The sequence below is a fragment of the Balaenoptera musculus genome, chromosome 9 (genome assembly GCF_009873245.2).
Source record: "Balaenoptera musculus isolate JJ_BM4_2016_0621 chromosome 9, mBalMus1.pri.v3, whole genome shotgun sequence".
Classification (NCBI taxonomy): domain Eukaryota; kingdom Metazoa; phylum Chordata; class Mammalia; order Artiodactyla; family Balaenopteridae; genus Balaenoptera; species Balaenoptera musculus.
In genome coordinates, this window is record NC_045793.1 from 6,954,533 (window position 1) to 6,968,158 (window position 13,626).

Here is a 13,626-nt window from a genome sequence, read left to right on the forward strand (position 1 = left end):
CTCAGCCAGTGCGTCAGCAACAACCAACAGCACTTCTTTTGCAAAATCTTCAACGTGGTAAATCTTCACTTAGGAAAATGTATCTGATTTCTGGAAATAGTCAACCGTCACTGAGAACTATGTCTGTGAATGTGGTCAATTATCAAGACAGGCAAAGCTTTAGAGCTGAGAACTATATTCCATGGGGGCTTATAAAGGACCTTTGTTCCACCAAAAAAGGGCAAGGAAATTCAGAAAATGTTTCGGGGAGTTCTGGATTAAGATGGCAGGTTTTTTTTGAAAAAAACTCCAAACAGAACACCCTCTAAGGACTCCCCTGGTGGTCCACTGGTTGAGAATCCGTCTTGCAATGCAGGGGACACCGGTTCGATCCCTGGTCGGGGAGCTAAGATCCCACATGCCGCACAGCAACTAAGCCTGTGTGCTGCAACTACTGAGCCCGCACACCACAACCGTGCACCGCAATGAAGAGCCCACACACCACAGCGAAAGATCCTGCGTGCCGCAACTAAGACCTGATGCAGCCAATAAATAAATAAATAAATAAATGTTTTTAAAAATTGTTAAAAAAAAAACCACCCTCTAGTATGGACAACACAACAAGGGGTCAATAACAATACAATTTTGTTAACTGAAAAGCAGATGAAAAAGTAATAACTGAGCAGATCCAAGAAAATCGTACCCTCACCCAGCAGTGGGCAAATAGAGAAACAACCCAACTTACATTGCTAAATCCTCAAAAGACTCAGGATCTGGCAGCTCCAGGAACCTCTGGCCTGGGAGTGAACGCAGTGAGGTTAAAATAAGAATTTGGGGGAAGCTGTTCGGAACAAATGCCTGCCCAGATCCCCTACACAGGCTCCAAGTTGGCAAGACCCTCCCTTCCACGTGCTCAGAGCTTCCAGTTAGAATTCTGGTTTTCCACTGTTAAGTGTCAGCAAACAACTGGACTACCAGACATCTGAGGAAAGGCTCTAACAGGTCTGATAGAGATCAAAACAGATAGGAGGTGAGCGAGGGGGAAGAGGAACTGAGGAAATGGATGTGGGGCATGGAGAAAAAAACCTTTAAAAAACAAAACTATCAACAATAGCCTCAGAGAGGTAAGATACTGCAGTCATAAAAAAAGCAGTTATAAAAGAAATAATCAGAAAACAGTCAGAATCTGTTGCTGCTTACTCTTTTAAATTTCATACCACCAACATTTATCAGCTAGTCAAAGAAATAAAAAAATAAATAAAACTATCAACAAAAAGTAAATCCCCTAACCCCAAAGAAAAACAACATCTTGGGAAATAGCATTCTTGGAGTAAGTATAAGTCTTTCCAAAGTGACAACTCTGAAGGGGACACAGTCACTTCCATTTGTAACAAGTTCTAGTACATTTGTTTAAAATCGCCTGTAACTCTATACTCAAACTTAAAGCACATGAAATATCTACTTTAACTTCAACATGAAACTTCTTGAGAAAAATACAGATAATTCTTATCAGTCACTATTGATTTGTATATTTTAAAATACGTTGAGTATTTTTCTTATGAGTCAATATATGTTTACTGCAGAAAATTTAGACAATAAGCAGAAAAGATGTTTTAAGATCACCCACAATCTCCTTACTGAAAAACAACTACTATTGACATGTGGTATGTAACCTTCCAGTCTTTTGTCTATGAATATGTATGAATGAACAGTCTTAAAAACAAACATGGAATTGTACTGCCAATGTGTATGTGCCAACTGTATGCCAATGTGTCTTTTAAATAACTATTTGCTCTCAGAGTGTCTTTCAAAGCAAAATGTGATTATAATTCCAAAAACCTGCTACAGGATGGGCTCCACTAAAAGCAGGCGGGTAGGGGGCTTCCCTGGTGGCGCAGTGGTTGAGAATCTGCCTGCCAATGCAGGGGACACGGGTTCGAGCCCTGGTCTGGGAAGATCCCACATGCCGCGGAGCAACTGGGCCCGTGAACCACAACTACTGAGCCTGCGCGTCTGGAGCCTGTGCTCCACAACGAGAGAGGCCACGACAGTGAGAGGCCCGCGCACCGTGATGAAGAGTGGCCCCCGCTCGCCGCAACGAGAGAAAGCCCTCGCATAGAAACGAAGACCCAACACAGCCAAAAATAAATAAATAAATAAATAAATTCAAATAGCTAAACTTTAAAAAAAAAAAAAAAAAGCAGGCGGGTGGACAGGAAAGAGGTACACACAACATATGGCCTAAGGAGAGCCAGTGTGGGGAGGGGGAAGAAAACCCTCGAGATTATACTGAAGGCAGATCCTAGGAGGATGACAGCACACCAGGACTACAGGGCAAGCTGTTCCGATCAGGGCAGGTTAGAGTTTGTGACCAAGGGCAAGCAGGGTTCCCTGTTCATTCCCACCCATCCTGTCTTCCTGAGGGAACAGGTGGGCATAATGAAAGCCAACAGACCCATCACTTTATGAGTGCCACAAGGATGAAGAGTATGGCCAGGGCTGAATGTTTAGATAATAAAGAACTGTCTTCCCAACGAGTAACTACGCTAACCCTTGCACCTCTCTTTTAACCAGTATTACGGCAAGAGCCTTCAGATGACTGCAATGTAAAGAAAACACAAATCTGCTTGAATAAGAGGAACTTCTTACCTACATAGAAAGCAAGGAATATCTCTGGATGTTCTATTTTACTGATTCCCACTGTCTATAAGGTAGAGCTCCGAGCTCTCAGCCCAGCACCAAGTCCCCTGGATCTCAACCTAACTTACCTTCCTAACCTCAGCTCTAGGTATTGCCCCACCTGGAATCTCTACTACAGCCAGATTAGTATAATTGCAATCACTCGGGGACTTCCCTGGTGGTCCAGTGGTAAAGAATCCGCCTTCCAATGCAGGGGACGTGGGTTCGATCCCTGGTTGGCACATTAAGATTCCACATGCCAAGGGGCAACTAAGATAGCGTACCACAACTACTGAGTTGGCGCGACTCAACCAGAGAGCCCGTGTGCCGAAAACCAGAGCCCACGCGAAAACCAGAGAGAGAAAACCCTCACGCCACAACTAGAGAGAAGCCGGTGCACTGCAACGAAAGATCCCACATGCCTCGATGAAGATCCCCCGTGTGCTGCAACTAACGCCCGACGCAGCCAAAAATAAAATTAAAAAAATAAAAAATTAAATTGCAGCCACTCAACACATCTTGTACCATTCCTCCCTCTTCATACCCAATCTTTACATTCCCTGACTCTGCCCATTTCCTCCCACTCACTCATCAAGTTCCTTCTCACATTCCATCTCTTTCTCGCAAGGGACTTCCTGCCCACCTAGCCCAAGCACTTCTACTTCCCCTGAGCAAGGAAGGCTTTATATCCCTCATGGTGACTGGTCCACAGGAAGCCTATGCTGATCATCTTATTTTATAACCGCCTTCACCATCATCACCCCTTTCCCCACCACCACATTATACAGAAAATATTTCATAGGCATTTAATTCATTTTTTCATTCAACATATTCTATTTGTTTCTGTGTGCTTGGAGATCCTAAGATATAAAAGACACTATCTCTATTTGTCAAGGAGAAAAACCCATAAGGAGGTGACAGACAACTGTAATACAGGTGCAATAATAAAACTGGGTCAAGAGGCAAACGAGAAGGGAACGATCACTTCTAAGGGGGGTGGGGTGCCAGTGGTGGCTAGGAACCAGAGATGTTGAGGCAATAAATACACACACAGTAAATACTCCTATTTGGCAGCAACAACAATAGTCTCCCAGAGGGCACATGAGGTGTCAGACTGCAGTGTTCTTCACAGCACCCACACCTATATAGCAAAAGGGCTCCTGTGGAGATGCTATTTTGAGTCATTCGTTCAGAAAATACTGAGAACCTATTACATGCCAGATACTGCTCCACTAGTCTAGCTGGGGATAGAGCAGAGAGTCAAGTCAGCAAACAAATAAATGTGAGAATTTTATATAGTGACAGGGCTGGGAAGAAAATAAAACAGGATAATGGGTTAGAGTGATGGGGAAAGGTCTTTGTCCTCTATCCATTATTCTGCCAATGGCAAGCAAGATACCCCACACTTAATCCAATAGGCTAAGACTGCTTTTAGTTAATAAATATCACAAAATAGCATCAAAGGAAGATTCTAATAATACACCAAGCTACTACCTCAGGGGGACCCCCAGTCTTCCAGCTTTGAGAGAAAAAAGTGATATTCAGAATGGAACTTTAGAATAGCACAGCTATTCCACCCAGGCCTTAGTTATTGTCACTCATCTGCAATACCTCTTACACTGCTAGTTTGTTTTGCAATTACTTTATTTCATCTTTGGATAACATTCTCATTCCCTAGGTTAAAAAACTGATGTACCTGGGAAGGGTGTCCTTTTAAGACACCCTACAATCACGATTAGAATCAAGGGTGAAATTTCCAGTCCCCAGTGTTTTCAATTAGTGGTTGGGCCTGAAAAGAACATAAAATTTCTCCTCCACCTCCCAAAATATTTGTATTTCATTCTTCTCACACCAAAGGCTAAGAAAGCCTACAACTGAACAGACTACCTTGAAATCAACCTCAAATCACTAATTCCAATTTTCAGTGCCAATTGTTTATAGCCCTTCTTCTACTGCATTTTGCTCCCTCTCTGTCCAAATTCATGTTCAGTCTAAACTAAACCTCAGGATATTACCTGAGGGTGTGAGCCATTTCCTTTACTTTTTTGGTATCCCCTAAAGTGCTTAGGATGAGGCTGGCATGCAGTTCACCTTCAATCTTTCTCTGGTTAGGTTCTGTTGAGCCTTATTGTCTTGGACTGTTTATAGGTTGTTTCATCTGGAAAATGCATCACTGTAGCTTGTGGAGAGGATGGAATACGGAAGAGATGACTAAGCAAGGAGTAACTTCTTTTGTAATTCACAGTCCTTCCCAGTCTTTCCAGGAAAAAGTACAGCATCAAAATAACCTCACTGTCCTTTCTGTCTTTTGTCTGTTGGACAACCCTTCCAGGCTTGTCCATGTTATTGAAGTGAAAACTGCAGGAAAGCTCCTGGAGGAAAGTAGTCATTTCATATTTATTCTTGTACTTCCAGCATCTCCATCAACTTAAATCACCGATCACAAATGTTTATTAAATGAGCAATTTTTTTTAAAGGAGAGACTCAGTACGCACTCGAAAACGTTTGCTGAGGAGATTCCCTTTGTGCCAAAGAAGAAACAATCCTCAAGAACTGGTATCAAAGAATATCCAGAAAGATCTCGGTCCCCAAAGGCTGCCAATGTCTCCGAATCAAGTGCCTGCGACCACGCTCGTCTTTGCTAACACTGACTCCGAGCTCTAGCAATCCTGTCAAACCCACTTAACTCTACCTTCAAGCACTTTTCCCCACATTTTCTTCCAATTCACAGCCTCTTGCCCAAAGCCTGAAGCAAGTTTATGAAATATGCTTCTAAGCAATACTCAGAAACTCCACGAAGTAGATAAGCTAGAAACAGAAATCGGCAAGAAATATGCCAGATGCCTTGTCTTTTTCTTCTCAGCCCTTTCTTGGGAAGGCGGATCCAGGCAGGGCCAAGCCCTCATCCTGCCTCTCGGTGATCCCTATGCCTGGCTCCCAGTGGGGTCCGATCCAGCCTCAAAGCCTTAAAACACGCTGGGCCTCTTCCAAACGCCAGTGGTGGTGTGGGAAAATAGGAAGGACTTCCGCACTACTACACTGAGCGGGTCACCCACCCAGCGTCAACCGAGCGGCGGCTCGGCGGAGGGCTGCTAGGCCAGCCGCGTGGGGAGGAAGCGGAAGGCTGCGCGGGACTCGCCCGGAGTCGGCCGCCCAAGTGCAGAGGAAGAAGCGGGCGAGCGGGCGAGTCCTTCCCTGCAAGGCTGGCTCATCTGCGAGGACTCCGCCCGTACCGCCCGCCTCGCCCAGATCAGGGATCCACGAGAGGGGAGTGGGCGGCCCCAGGGCCCTTCCAGGCCTACCTTCCCCGACTCCCTGGGCTCCATGGCCCTGTTTTCGGTGGCCCGTGCTGACCCCGCCACGGCCTCCAGGCCGCCCCCTCCCCCCGCGGCCTGGCCTGAGGATGCCGTAGCCGCGACCACCTTGGGGACCGGGACCCCCGGAAGGGAGGGCGCCCCGGCGGGGAGGGAGCGCGGCCCGGAACCGGCTGTCCCTGGTCAGAGAGGGCGGTGGCGCTCGCGGAGCCAGGAGAGGCGCGCAGCTTGTACTTGCGTCGCGCCGAGCGAGCCGCTTTACGGCAGCAGCCTAGCCCGAGGCGGCGGGGCATCATGGGAAGCGCGGTCCAGGCTCGGTAAGCGGCTCCCAAAGCTGCTATTGCTCCGGGAATACGGGGTCCCGATTGGACGAAGCAGCTAGCTCTCCGCCCTTCCCGCCTCCCTCCCCCGGCGATGGTTACTAGGTAGCGTACCCACGACGCTCTCCCAGGCCCTATAGGAAGGGCAAAGTACTCTGATTGGGCTATAAGATTGCTCGTGCTTGCGTCTATTCCCTCGCATTTTTAGGGCCAATGTCAACCTTGAAGATTCCAGACTGTATCTAATCAAGGAGGTAAATACTTTTTGTAACATTCATTCAAAAACATCATTGGTTGCCTGTAATGTTGTCAGGCACTGTGCAAAGGTTTGGGAATGTGCAGTTGAGTCAAACAGAAACTTTGCCTCCAAGGAATTCATAGTCTATTGGGGAAACAGACCATAAACATAACTACAAAATGAAGAGACAGTGCAACGAAAGAGGTAAACACAAGACTCTATTAAAGCACACTTTGTCACCTTAGAGTGTGGTGGTGGGACGATATGGGGTAGTTAGTCAAGGATGTCCTGAGGAAGTGCTGCCTGAGTTGAATTAAAACAAGAGGTAGGAGTTAGCCACGTAAAGAAGGTGCTACGGTGTCCCCTCCAAATTCATGTGTTAACCCCTATGTGATGGTGTTTAGATGTGGGGCCTTTGGGAGGTAATTAGGTTTAGATGAGATCATGAGGGTGGGGCTCTCATGATGGGATCAGTGTCCTTGTAAGACGAGACACCAGAGAGCTTGCTCTCTCCCTCTGCCATGTAAGGACACAGAGAGAAGGCAGCTGTCTGTAAGCCAGGAAGAAAGTTCTCACCAGAACCTGACCATACTGGCACCTTGATCTTGGACTTCCGGCCTCCAAAACAGTGAGAAAATAAATTCTGTTGTTTAAGTCACCTGGTCTATGGTATTTTGTTATGGCAACCTGAGCCAACTAAAACGGGAGGAGAAGAGGAGTGTTGCTAGGAAGAGCAATTGGGCATGAGAAACAGCCTCAGCGAAGCCAGGGAGGTGAGCAAACAGTGTGTGTAGGGAAGGTGTGTAAGACAGGAAGTGGTGGGAAATGACGCTGGAGAGACACGAGGGATGGATGTGGATGGCATTGTGTGCTGCCTTTAAGGGCTGGAAGTAAGTTTGTAGCTGGTGACTGGTGTGGGCAAACTGCACTTTAGTTATTGCAGAGTAGAAGGTGAATATAAAGGGGAAAAGATAGAAGAGAGAAAACCAAACTCTAAATACATATATTTACTCTCCATTCTTCTCTCATCTTCTTTAAAAGTTGTAAAATTATATAAAGTAATAGTAACAATGTGTTGTTTCGCTTGTAATATATATGGATGTAATATGTATAATAATAATACAAATAATGGACAGTAAAGTGCAGAAACCTTAAGTGTACAACTCAATGTATTTTTACATGTGTACCATGTAGTCAACACCCAGATCAAATATAAAAAATTTCCAGTACTCCAGAAAGTTTCCTTGTGGCCCTCCCATTATGTATACATAGGGGTAAAACTACAGAAAGTAAGGAAATGACTATCAGGAAAGTGTTGTCCCACTTCTGCACAGCAAAGGAAACCATAAACAAGATGAAAAGACAACCCTCAGAATGGGAGAAAATATTTGCAAATGAAGCAACTGACAAAGGATTAATCTCCAAAATATACAAGAAGCTCATGCAGCTCAATATCAAAAAAACAAACAACCCAATCCAAAAATGGGCAGAAGACCTAAATAGACATTTCTCCAAAGAAGATATACAGATTGCCAACAAACACATGAAAGGATGCTCAACATCACTAATCATTAGAGAAACGCAAATCAAAACTACAATGAGGTTTCACCTCACACAGGTCAGAATGGCCATCATCAAAAAATCTACAAACAATAAATGCTGGAGAGGGTGTGGAGAAAAGGGAACCCTCTTGCACTGTTGGTGGGAATGTAAATTGATACAGCCACCATGGAGAACAGTAAGGAGGTTCCTTAAAAAACTAAAATTAGAACTACCATACGACCCAGCAATCCCTGGGCACCGTCAGCATCTTTCCATCTCTTTCTCTCTCACCTGCCACACAGTGTGGCCTTGGGTTGTCACAGACCAGGTATTTAACAAGAATAAGGCACTTCACGCGCAGGCTCTCACCAAGTCCTCCTAACAAGCCTGTGCAGATTGTCAGCCCGGTTGTAAAGATGAGGTCATGGAGACTCAGCAAGGAAGGCAACAGATGAGCTGGGATTTGAACCAGGTATGCCTGACTCCAAACACCCAGGCTTAGGTATGATTGGAGAAGAAATCAACAAGAATGCTAAGAAGGGGAATGGAGTGGAGTGGAAGGACTCAGGGAAGAAGAATCCGGCGAGGGGCTGTTGGGTCACGCCTGCCCCAGCCCACTCCAGGCCCCAGGGGACCCCAGCACTCTTCCCCCAACCCCAGACCCGGCCCCTCCCCCGATCTGGACCCACCCCATCCAGACCCCGCCCCCCCAGAGCCCTGCCCACACCCACCCAGGCAGGCGCTGCCCTGGCAGCTGCGGATGACCGGCAGCACCACCGGCTCTGTGTGGCCGCCGGGACAGCGCAGGTTCTAGATCCGCACCGGGTTCTCGGGGTCCAGGCGGTAGCTACAGCATGCGCGCTGCCTTTACAGGTACGGCTCCCGGGCGAGCGGGGGCGGCTGAGCTGGGGAGGGGGCAAGCGTAGTTTCCCCAAACCACCTGCTTTTCCTCTCTTGGCCGTTCCTATCCGAGAAGAGCCGGGCGGTGGGAGGGCCAGATCCCAGGATCTCAGGTCCCAGATCTCCTCGCCAAGCAGGGAGGGCAGCCGGCCGGAGAGGGATGTGTCACTACCAAGCCCGCATTCTCGGAGAAGCCCACCTCCTTCGTTCCAGCCCCAGCCCGACGGAGCGTCCAAAAACCTGCAGGTCAAACGAACACTTTTTAACGCACTCCTCACTGCATCCTGGCAGCAGAGGGAAGAGACACAGGGTCTGCTTTTGGGTCTAGATGAAGAGACAGACTAGTAATTTCTGAAACTACAAATGATGAAGTCCTGAACTGCACAGGCTGATCCTAAGTGCCAAGTGAGTTCTCATTCCAAAGCAGACAGCCTTGCTCCATGATTATATAGTAACTCTGTAAGTCCCACTGGACGTCTGATTTAATTTTATGTACAATTCTATTTTAACTTTAGTTTTAAATAGGTAATACAGTCACACAATACCAAGTTAAAAAACAACAAAAGAAAAAATCAACCTCCCTCTGACTCTATCCTATCACTCATTTTTCCTCCCCCCCAAAAATTTAACTACTCTCCTCTCCTCACTCTATATTTTAAAAAAATCCAGAAGTGATTTGGGAGGCATTCCCAGGAGGTTCCAGGAGCGCCCAGGGGAGCAGGAGAGTGGCCAAGGGTTGAGGAGCAGGTAGGAAAGCACCTCTGTCTTCCAGGAATAGATGACCCTGGCCAGGCGGGCTGAGGCGGGGCCAGGAGCTGAGTGAGGCTCCACTCTGGCTGGACCCTGGCCAGAACGGAGCCGGAGCCGCAGCTCTCCAGGCTCAGGGCTGGGGGAGTCAGGGTGGGCACAGGGCCCCCGAGGAGGTCCACACCAGGAGAGCGAGCGAGGAAGGGAGTGCCATCAGTCTTCTGGGACAAGGCTACGTTTAAAATGTGTAAAACGTCCGTCCCTCGAGCCTTCACTCGCTGTACAGTGGGTTAACTTAGCTCTTCCGCACCTTTCTTTGTCGTCCCGGCTTGCCTGCCTTGAGGGGCGCAGTGGGCCGAGGGGCAGGCACCAGGAGCTGTGTGGAGCCACAGCAGGGAGAAGCAGGACCAGAGCCCCCTGGCAGGGGCAGAGGCAGGCAGCAGGCTCCGGAGCCCAAGCCCCTCTGCGGTCACCGGGCCAGATGGCAGGTGTGCCACCACCTTGGTGAAAACTCACCCCTGGCTCTGATCAGCTGTATGCCAGTGAGATGGACTTTGTCCCTTGTGTCCTCTGGGCCTTGGCTGGGTTCTAGGCTCACAGCCACAGGCCACTGCGGACCGCCGCGCGACCTGACTCCCCCGGGCCGGCAGCCCCCCTCTCTGCTCACCTCGGGCAGGACGTTGGTGCGGGACGGGCAGTGCCCACCGCAGTAGCTCACTTCCACCTGGTCCAGGTAGCAGGGGCCCTTGGTGAGGCTGTGAAGCTCGGTGAGGTACCAGCAGGAGGGCTGCTCCTCTGTGGGGAGGGGCAGGTGAGTGGCAGGAGGTGAGGGCAGGGCAGGGCAGGGCAGGGAGAAGGCCGTGATGAGGGGATTCTGCGAGGGCGACAGAGTGTGGACCTGAGCAGAGCAGGTCGGGGAGGGGGTGGCCAGGCGTTGTGATGCAGCACTGGGGGGTCTTCACTCTGCGATCCCCATGGTGGGCAGGATTGGAGAAGGCGGGCCTCCCCCGGCAGGCATGGGAGTGGTTTGGGAGAAGGGCCCAGAGCAGGGAGAGGCGCGGCAGGAGGTGCCCGAGGTCCCCTGCATACCCGGAGTCTCCTGGCGGCAAGTGGGACAGCAGCTCCCTGGCTCCTGCACGGCCACCTCGCCCTGCAGAGGGAGTGGCCCCCAGTCCTCTCAGGAGGATGGCCCAAGGCCCCACACCACCTGCTTGAGGCTCTGAGACCAGCCTCCGGGGAGGGACCCGGGAAGGAGCCCGGGGAGTCCTCTGAGAGGGCAGCAGGGCTGCAGGTGGGTACCTGGGCACAGGTGAGCCGGGGGCAGTGCTGGGTGCAGGCGCTCCTCCTACTGATGCAGCGGCAGCTCTCACAGGCCTCCTGCCACTCGGATCCGGGCTGGGGAGAGTGGGGAGAGCCTCCTCTCCGTCCCTCCCCTTGCAGACTTTTCTGTTATCCCACCCCAGCCCTGAGCCCAGCCGGGGGGCCTGGCCAGGGCAGTGGCCTGAGACTGGCGTCGGCAACAAGAGTTTCAGGAGGGGAGGTGGGTCTCCGGGGGCCAGAGACTGTCCCAGTGTGATGGCTGACGGCCAAGCTGCCCACTGCCGCGCCGGGTATAGGGGAGGAGCCAGCGGGGGTAAAGGGACAAATCGGTGGACTGGAGGCCTGGGTCAAGAAGGGCTAGGGGGCATGGAGGGCCGTGGTGTCTCACCGGGTGGGGACGCCCGTGGTGCCAGCACTCGCAGTGGTCTGCAGGCACGCAGGGGCCCTCCTGGCTGCGGAAGTGCCCGCGCCGGCACACACAGCCTGGGGCCTGCCCCGCACTGCAGTTGCCCTGAGTCTCTGTGGCGTTGGGCTCCCGGCACGTCTGCTCACAGGGCCCCAGCTCCCCGGGGGCCACCTGCTGCCACATTTCTCCGGGGGGGCACTCTGCCAGGGAAGACCACCCAGCTCACCACTCAGGTCAGCCCTGGGTCCAGCCTCGATTCTCCCCCCTCCCACACTGGGCACCCTTGGGTCCCTCCTTCTGTCCCCAGCGCTGCCCACTCGGCTCCAGCAGCCTCCAGACTTCTGGGTTTCCGAATATACCTCTCTGCTCTTATCCACCCTCCCAAATACTAGTGGGGCCCAGCTTGGTAAGTGGAGGTAGCACCGCCTAGGACATGCAGGCCTCTCTCCCCTTATCAGGGCCAGCCTGGCCTTGGCTTTGGAGGGACCAGCAGGGACCTGGGCAGCCCACATCTCAAGCCGACAGTCACCGAGGGGGCAGCTGAAGGTGCACCTGTGCAGGAGGGCAGGTTGCAGGGGCGCTCCTGGGAAGAGGCCCCCCGGTGCCGTTCGCCAGGCAGAGGCGGGTGCGGCTGCCCCAAGCAGGGTGAGCGGGGTCTGTGCAGCTGCTGGAGCAGGGGGACCACGGGGACCACAGACCCCAGCCGCCTTCGAGGGGGAGAGGGGTCTCCTGATGAGGCAGCCCTGGGCTCCTGGCCTCCTAGGAGCAGGGCTGGGGAGGGAGGAGACCCGGGCCTTGCTCTTCCCAGAGCGGGTGGTGCAGGGAATCCGGGGTCAGGGCCCGAGGAGTCTGGGATACCTGGAAGGCCTGTCACTGGTTCCACCGTGGACCCTGCAGCCCCTGTGCCAAAGGAAAGCCCTGCTCAGAAGTGTTTCCCAGGCTGCAGTGTACCAGGACCAAGCCCAAGGCTGGTGGTCAAGTTCCAAACCTGTCTGGTTCAGCCCAGACACCCCAGGCCCCAAGCACAGCACTCGCTCACAGTAGCCTTGCTACCATAGCAAGGTCTTTGTTCCTGATTCCTGGCATCCTTCTCCAATGCTTGTCAAAGTCCTCTCCATCGCTCAGACGCCCTCAGGTGCTGCCTCCTCCAGGAAGCCCTCCTAGGTTGTCCCTCTAGGAGAATTCTCAACCTCCCCCATATTCCTCAGCACACGCAACCTCCCACAGGGCTCACCACGTGCTGAAATGGGTTATCTGAGCCCCTGGATTCCAAGGTCGGGGTCCTCACTCCCCCATCCCCCAACACATCCCCCATGCACACTATGGTGCACGTGGCAAGAGCTCCAGAAATTTGGTTGAATGTACCTGAATAGAAGAGAAACACAGAGCTAGACAGTAAGAGGAAGAGAGACCAAGAGCTGGCGCCAGGGATGGACAAAAACAGGAAGGGACAAAGGGCCAGTGAAGTGGATTCGGCCATCCAGCCTGTGCCTACCCAGTCCCTCTCCCCTCACCTGGGCAGTCCGGGCTGAGGCAGTACTCGAGGTCCTGGCGGGGCCCACGGCAGTCCTGGCCACGGGGAGTGGGTGTGGGGCGTGCACAGTGGCAGTTGCAGGTGCGGGTGCCCAGCCCGCCACAGGAGCGGAAACGGGCCCCATGGGCCCCGGGGACCGAAGCCAACCCCAGCCTTGGAGCAGTCACCCACGGAGCAGGACAGCTTCCCGTGCGCACAGGAGCTGGCAAGAGGGTGTGGGGATGAGGGGACGGCGGCATGGACCCCGGGAGAAAGGAGTGTGGGCAGATACTTCGATCCCAGAGGGCAAGGAGACGGAGCCAGGGTGAGCCCGGTTCCAGGAGCGGGGCAGTGCTCTCCCACCCACATCCTCTCACCCTCTCACCCCCTCCCTCGCCCCCATATCTCCCCAACCCTCATCGTCCCCCTCACCAGTTGCTGCAGCCTGTATGGAGGGCCTGACCTGAGCCCAACTCATCTCCAGGCCCAAGGGGCTGACCCCCCTCTCCCAGAATGGACAGGTGAGCCCCCGGGGCAGCGCCGGCAGCTCCCAGCTCCTGCAGCAGTGACGCAGTCAGCACACACGAGCACTCCTGGGGGGAGCACAGGAGAAAGTGCAGTGGCACAGGCCGGAGCCACCTGCCGGGTGCCAGCTCTCCGCATCTGTG

At 52.1% G+C, this 13,626-nt stretch overlaps 1 protein-coding gene across 1 annotated transcript in view; it reads right to left on the reverse strand.

Moving 5' to 3' along the window:
• The window catches only part of LOC118901170 (SCO-spondin-like), a 49,793-nt gene continuing 36,167 nt past the window's right edge, over positions 1-13,626 (reverse strand). The window contains 12 exon segments of the mRNA XM_036864260.1: positions 1-90; positions 725-776; positions 8,804-8,951; positions 9,172-9,174; positions 10,387-10,514; positions 10,809-10,869; positions 11,019-11,114; positions 11,428-11,645; positions 11,998-12,345; positions 12,960-13,093; positions 13,095-13,181; positions 13,391-13,551. Of these exon segments, the coding sequence (XP_036720155.1) occupies positions 66-90; positions 725-776; positions 8,804-8,951; positions 9,172-9,174; positions 10,387-10,514; positions 10,809-10,869; positions 11,019-11,114; positions 11,428-11,645; positions 11,998-12,345; positions 12,960-13,093; positions 13,095-13,181; positions 13,391-13,551 (1,461 nt within the window). The 3' untranslated portion in view covers positions 1-65.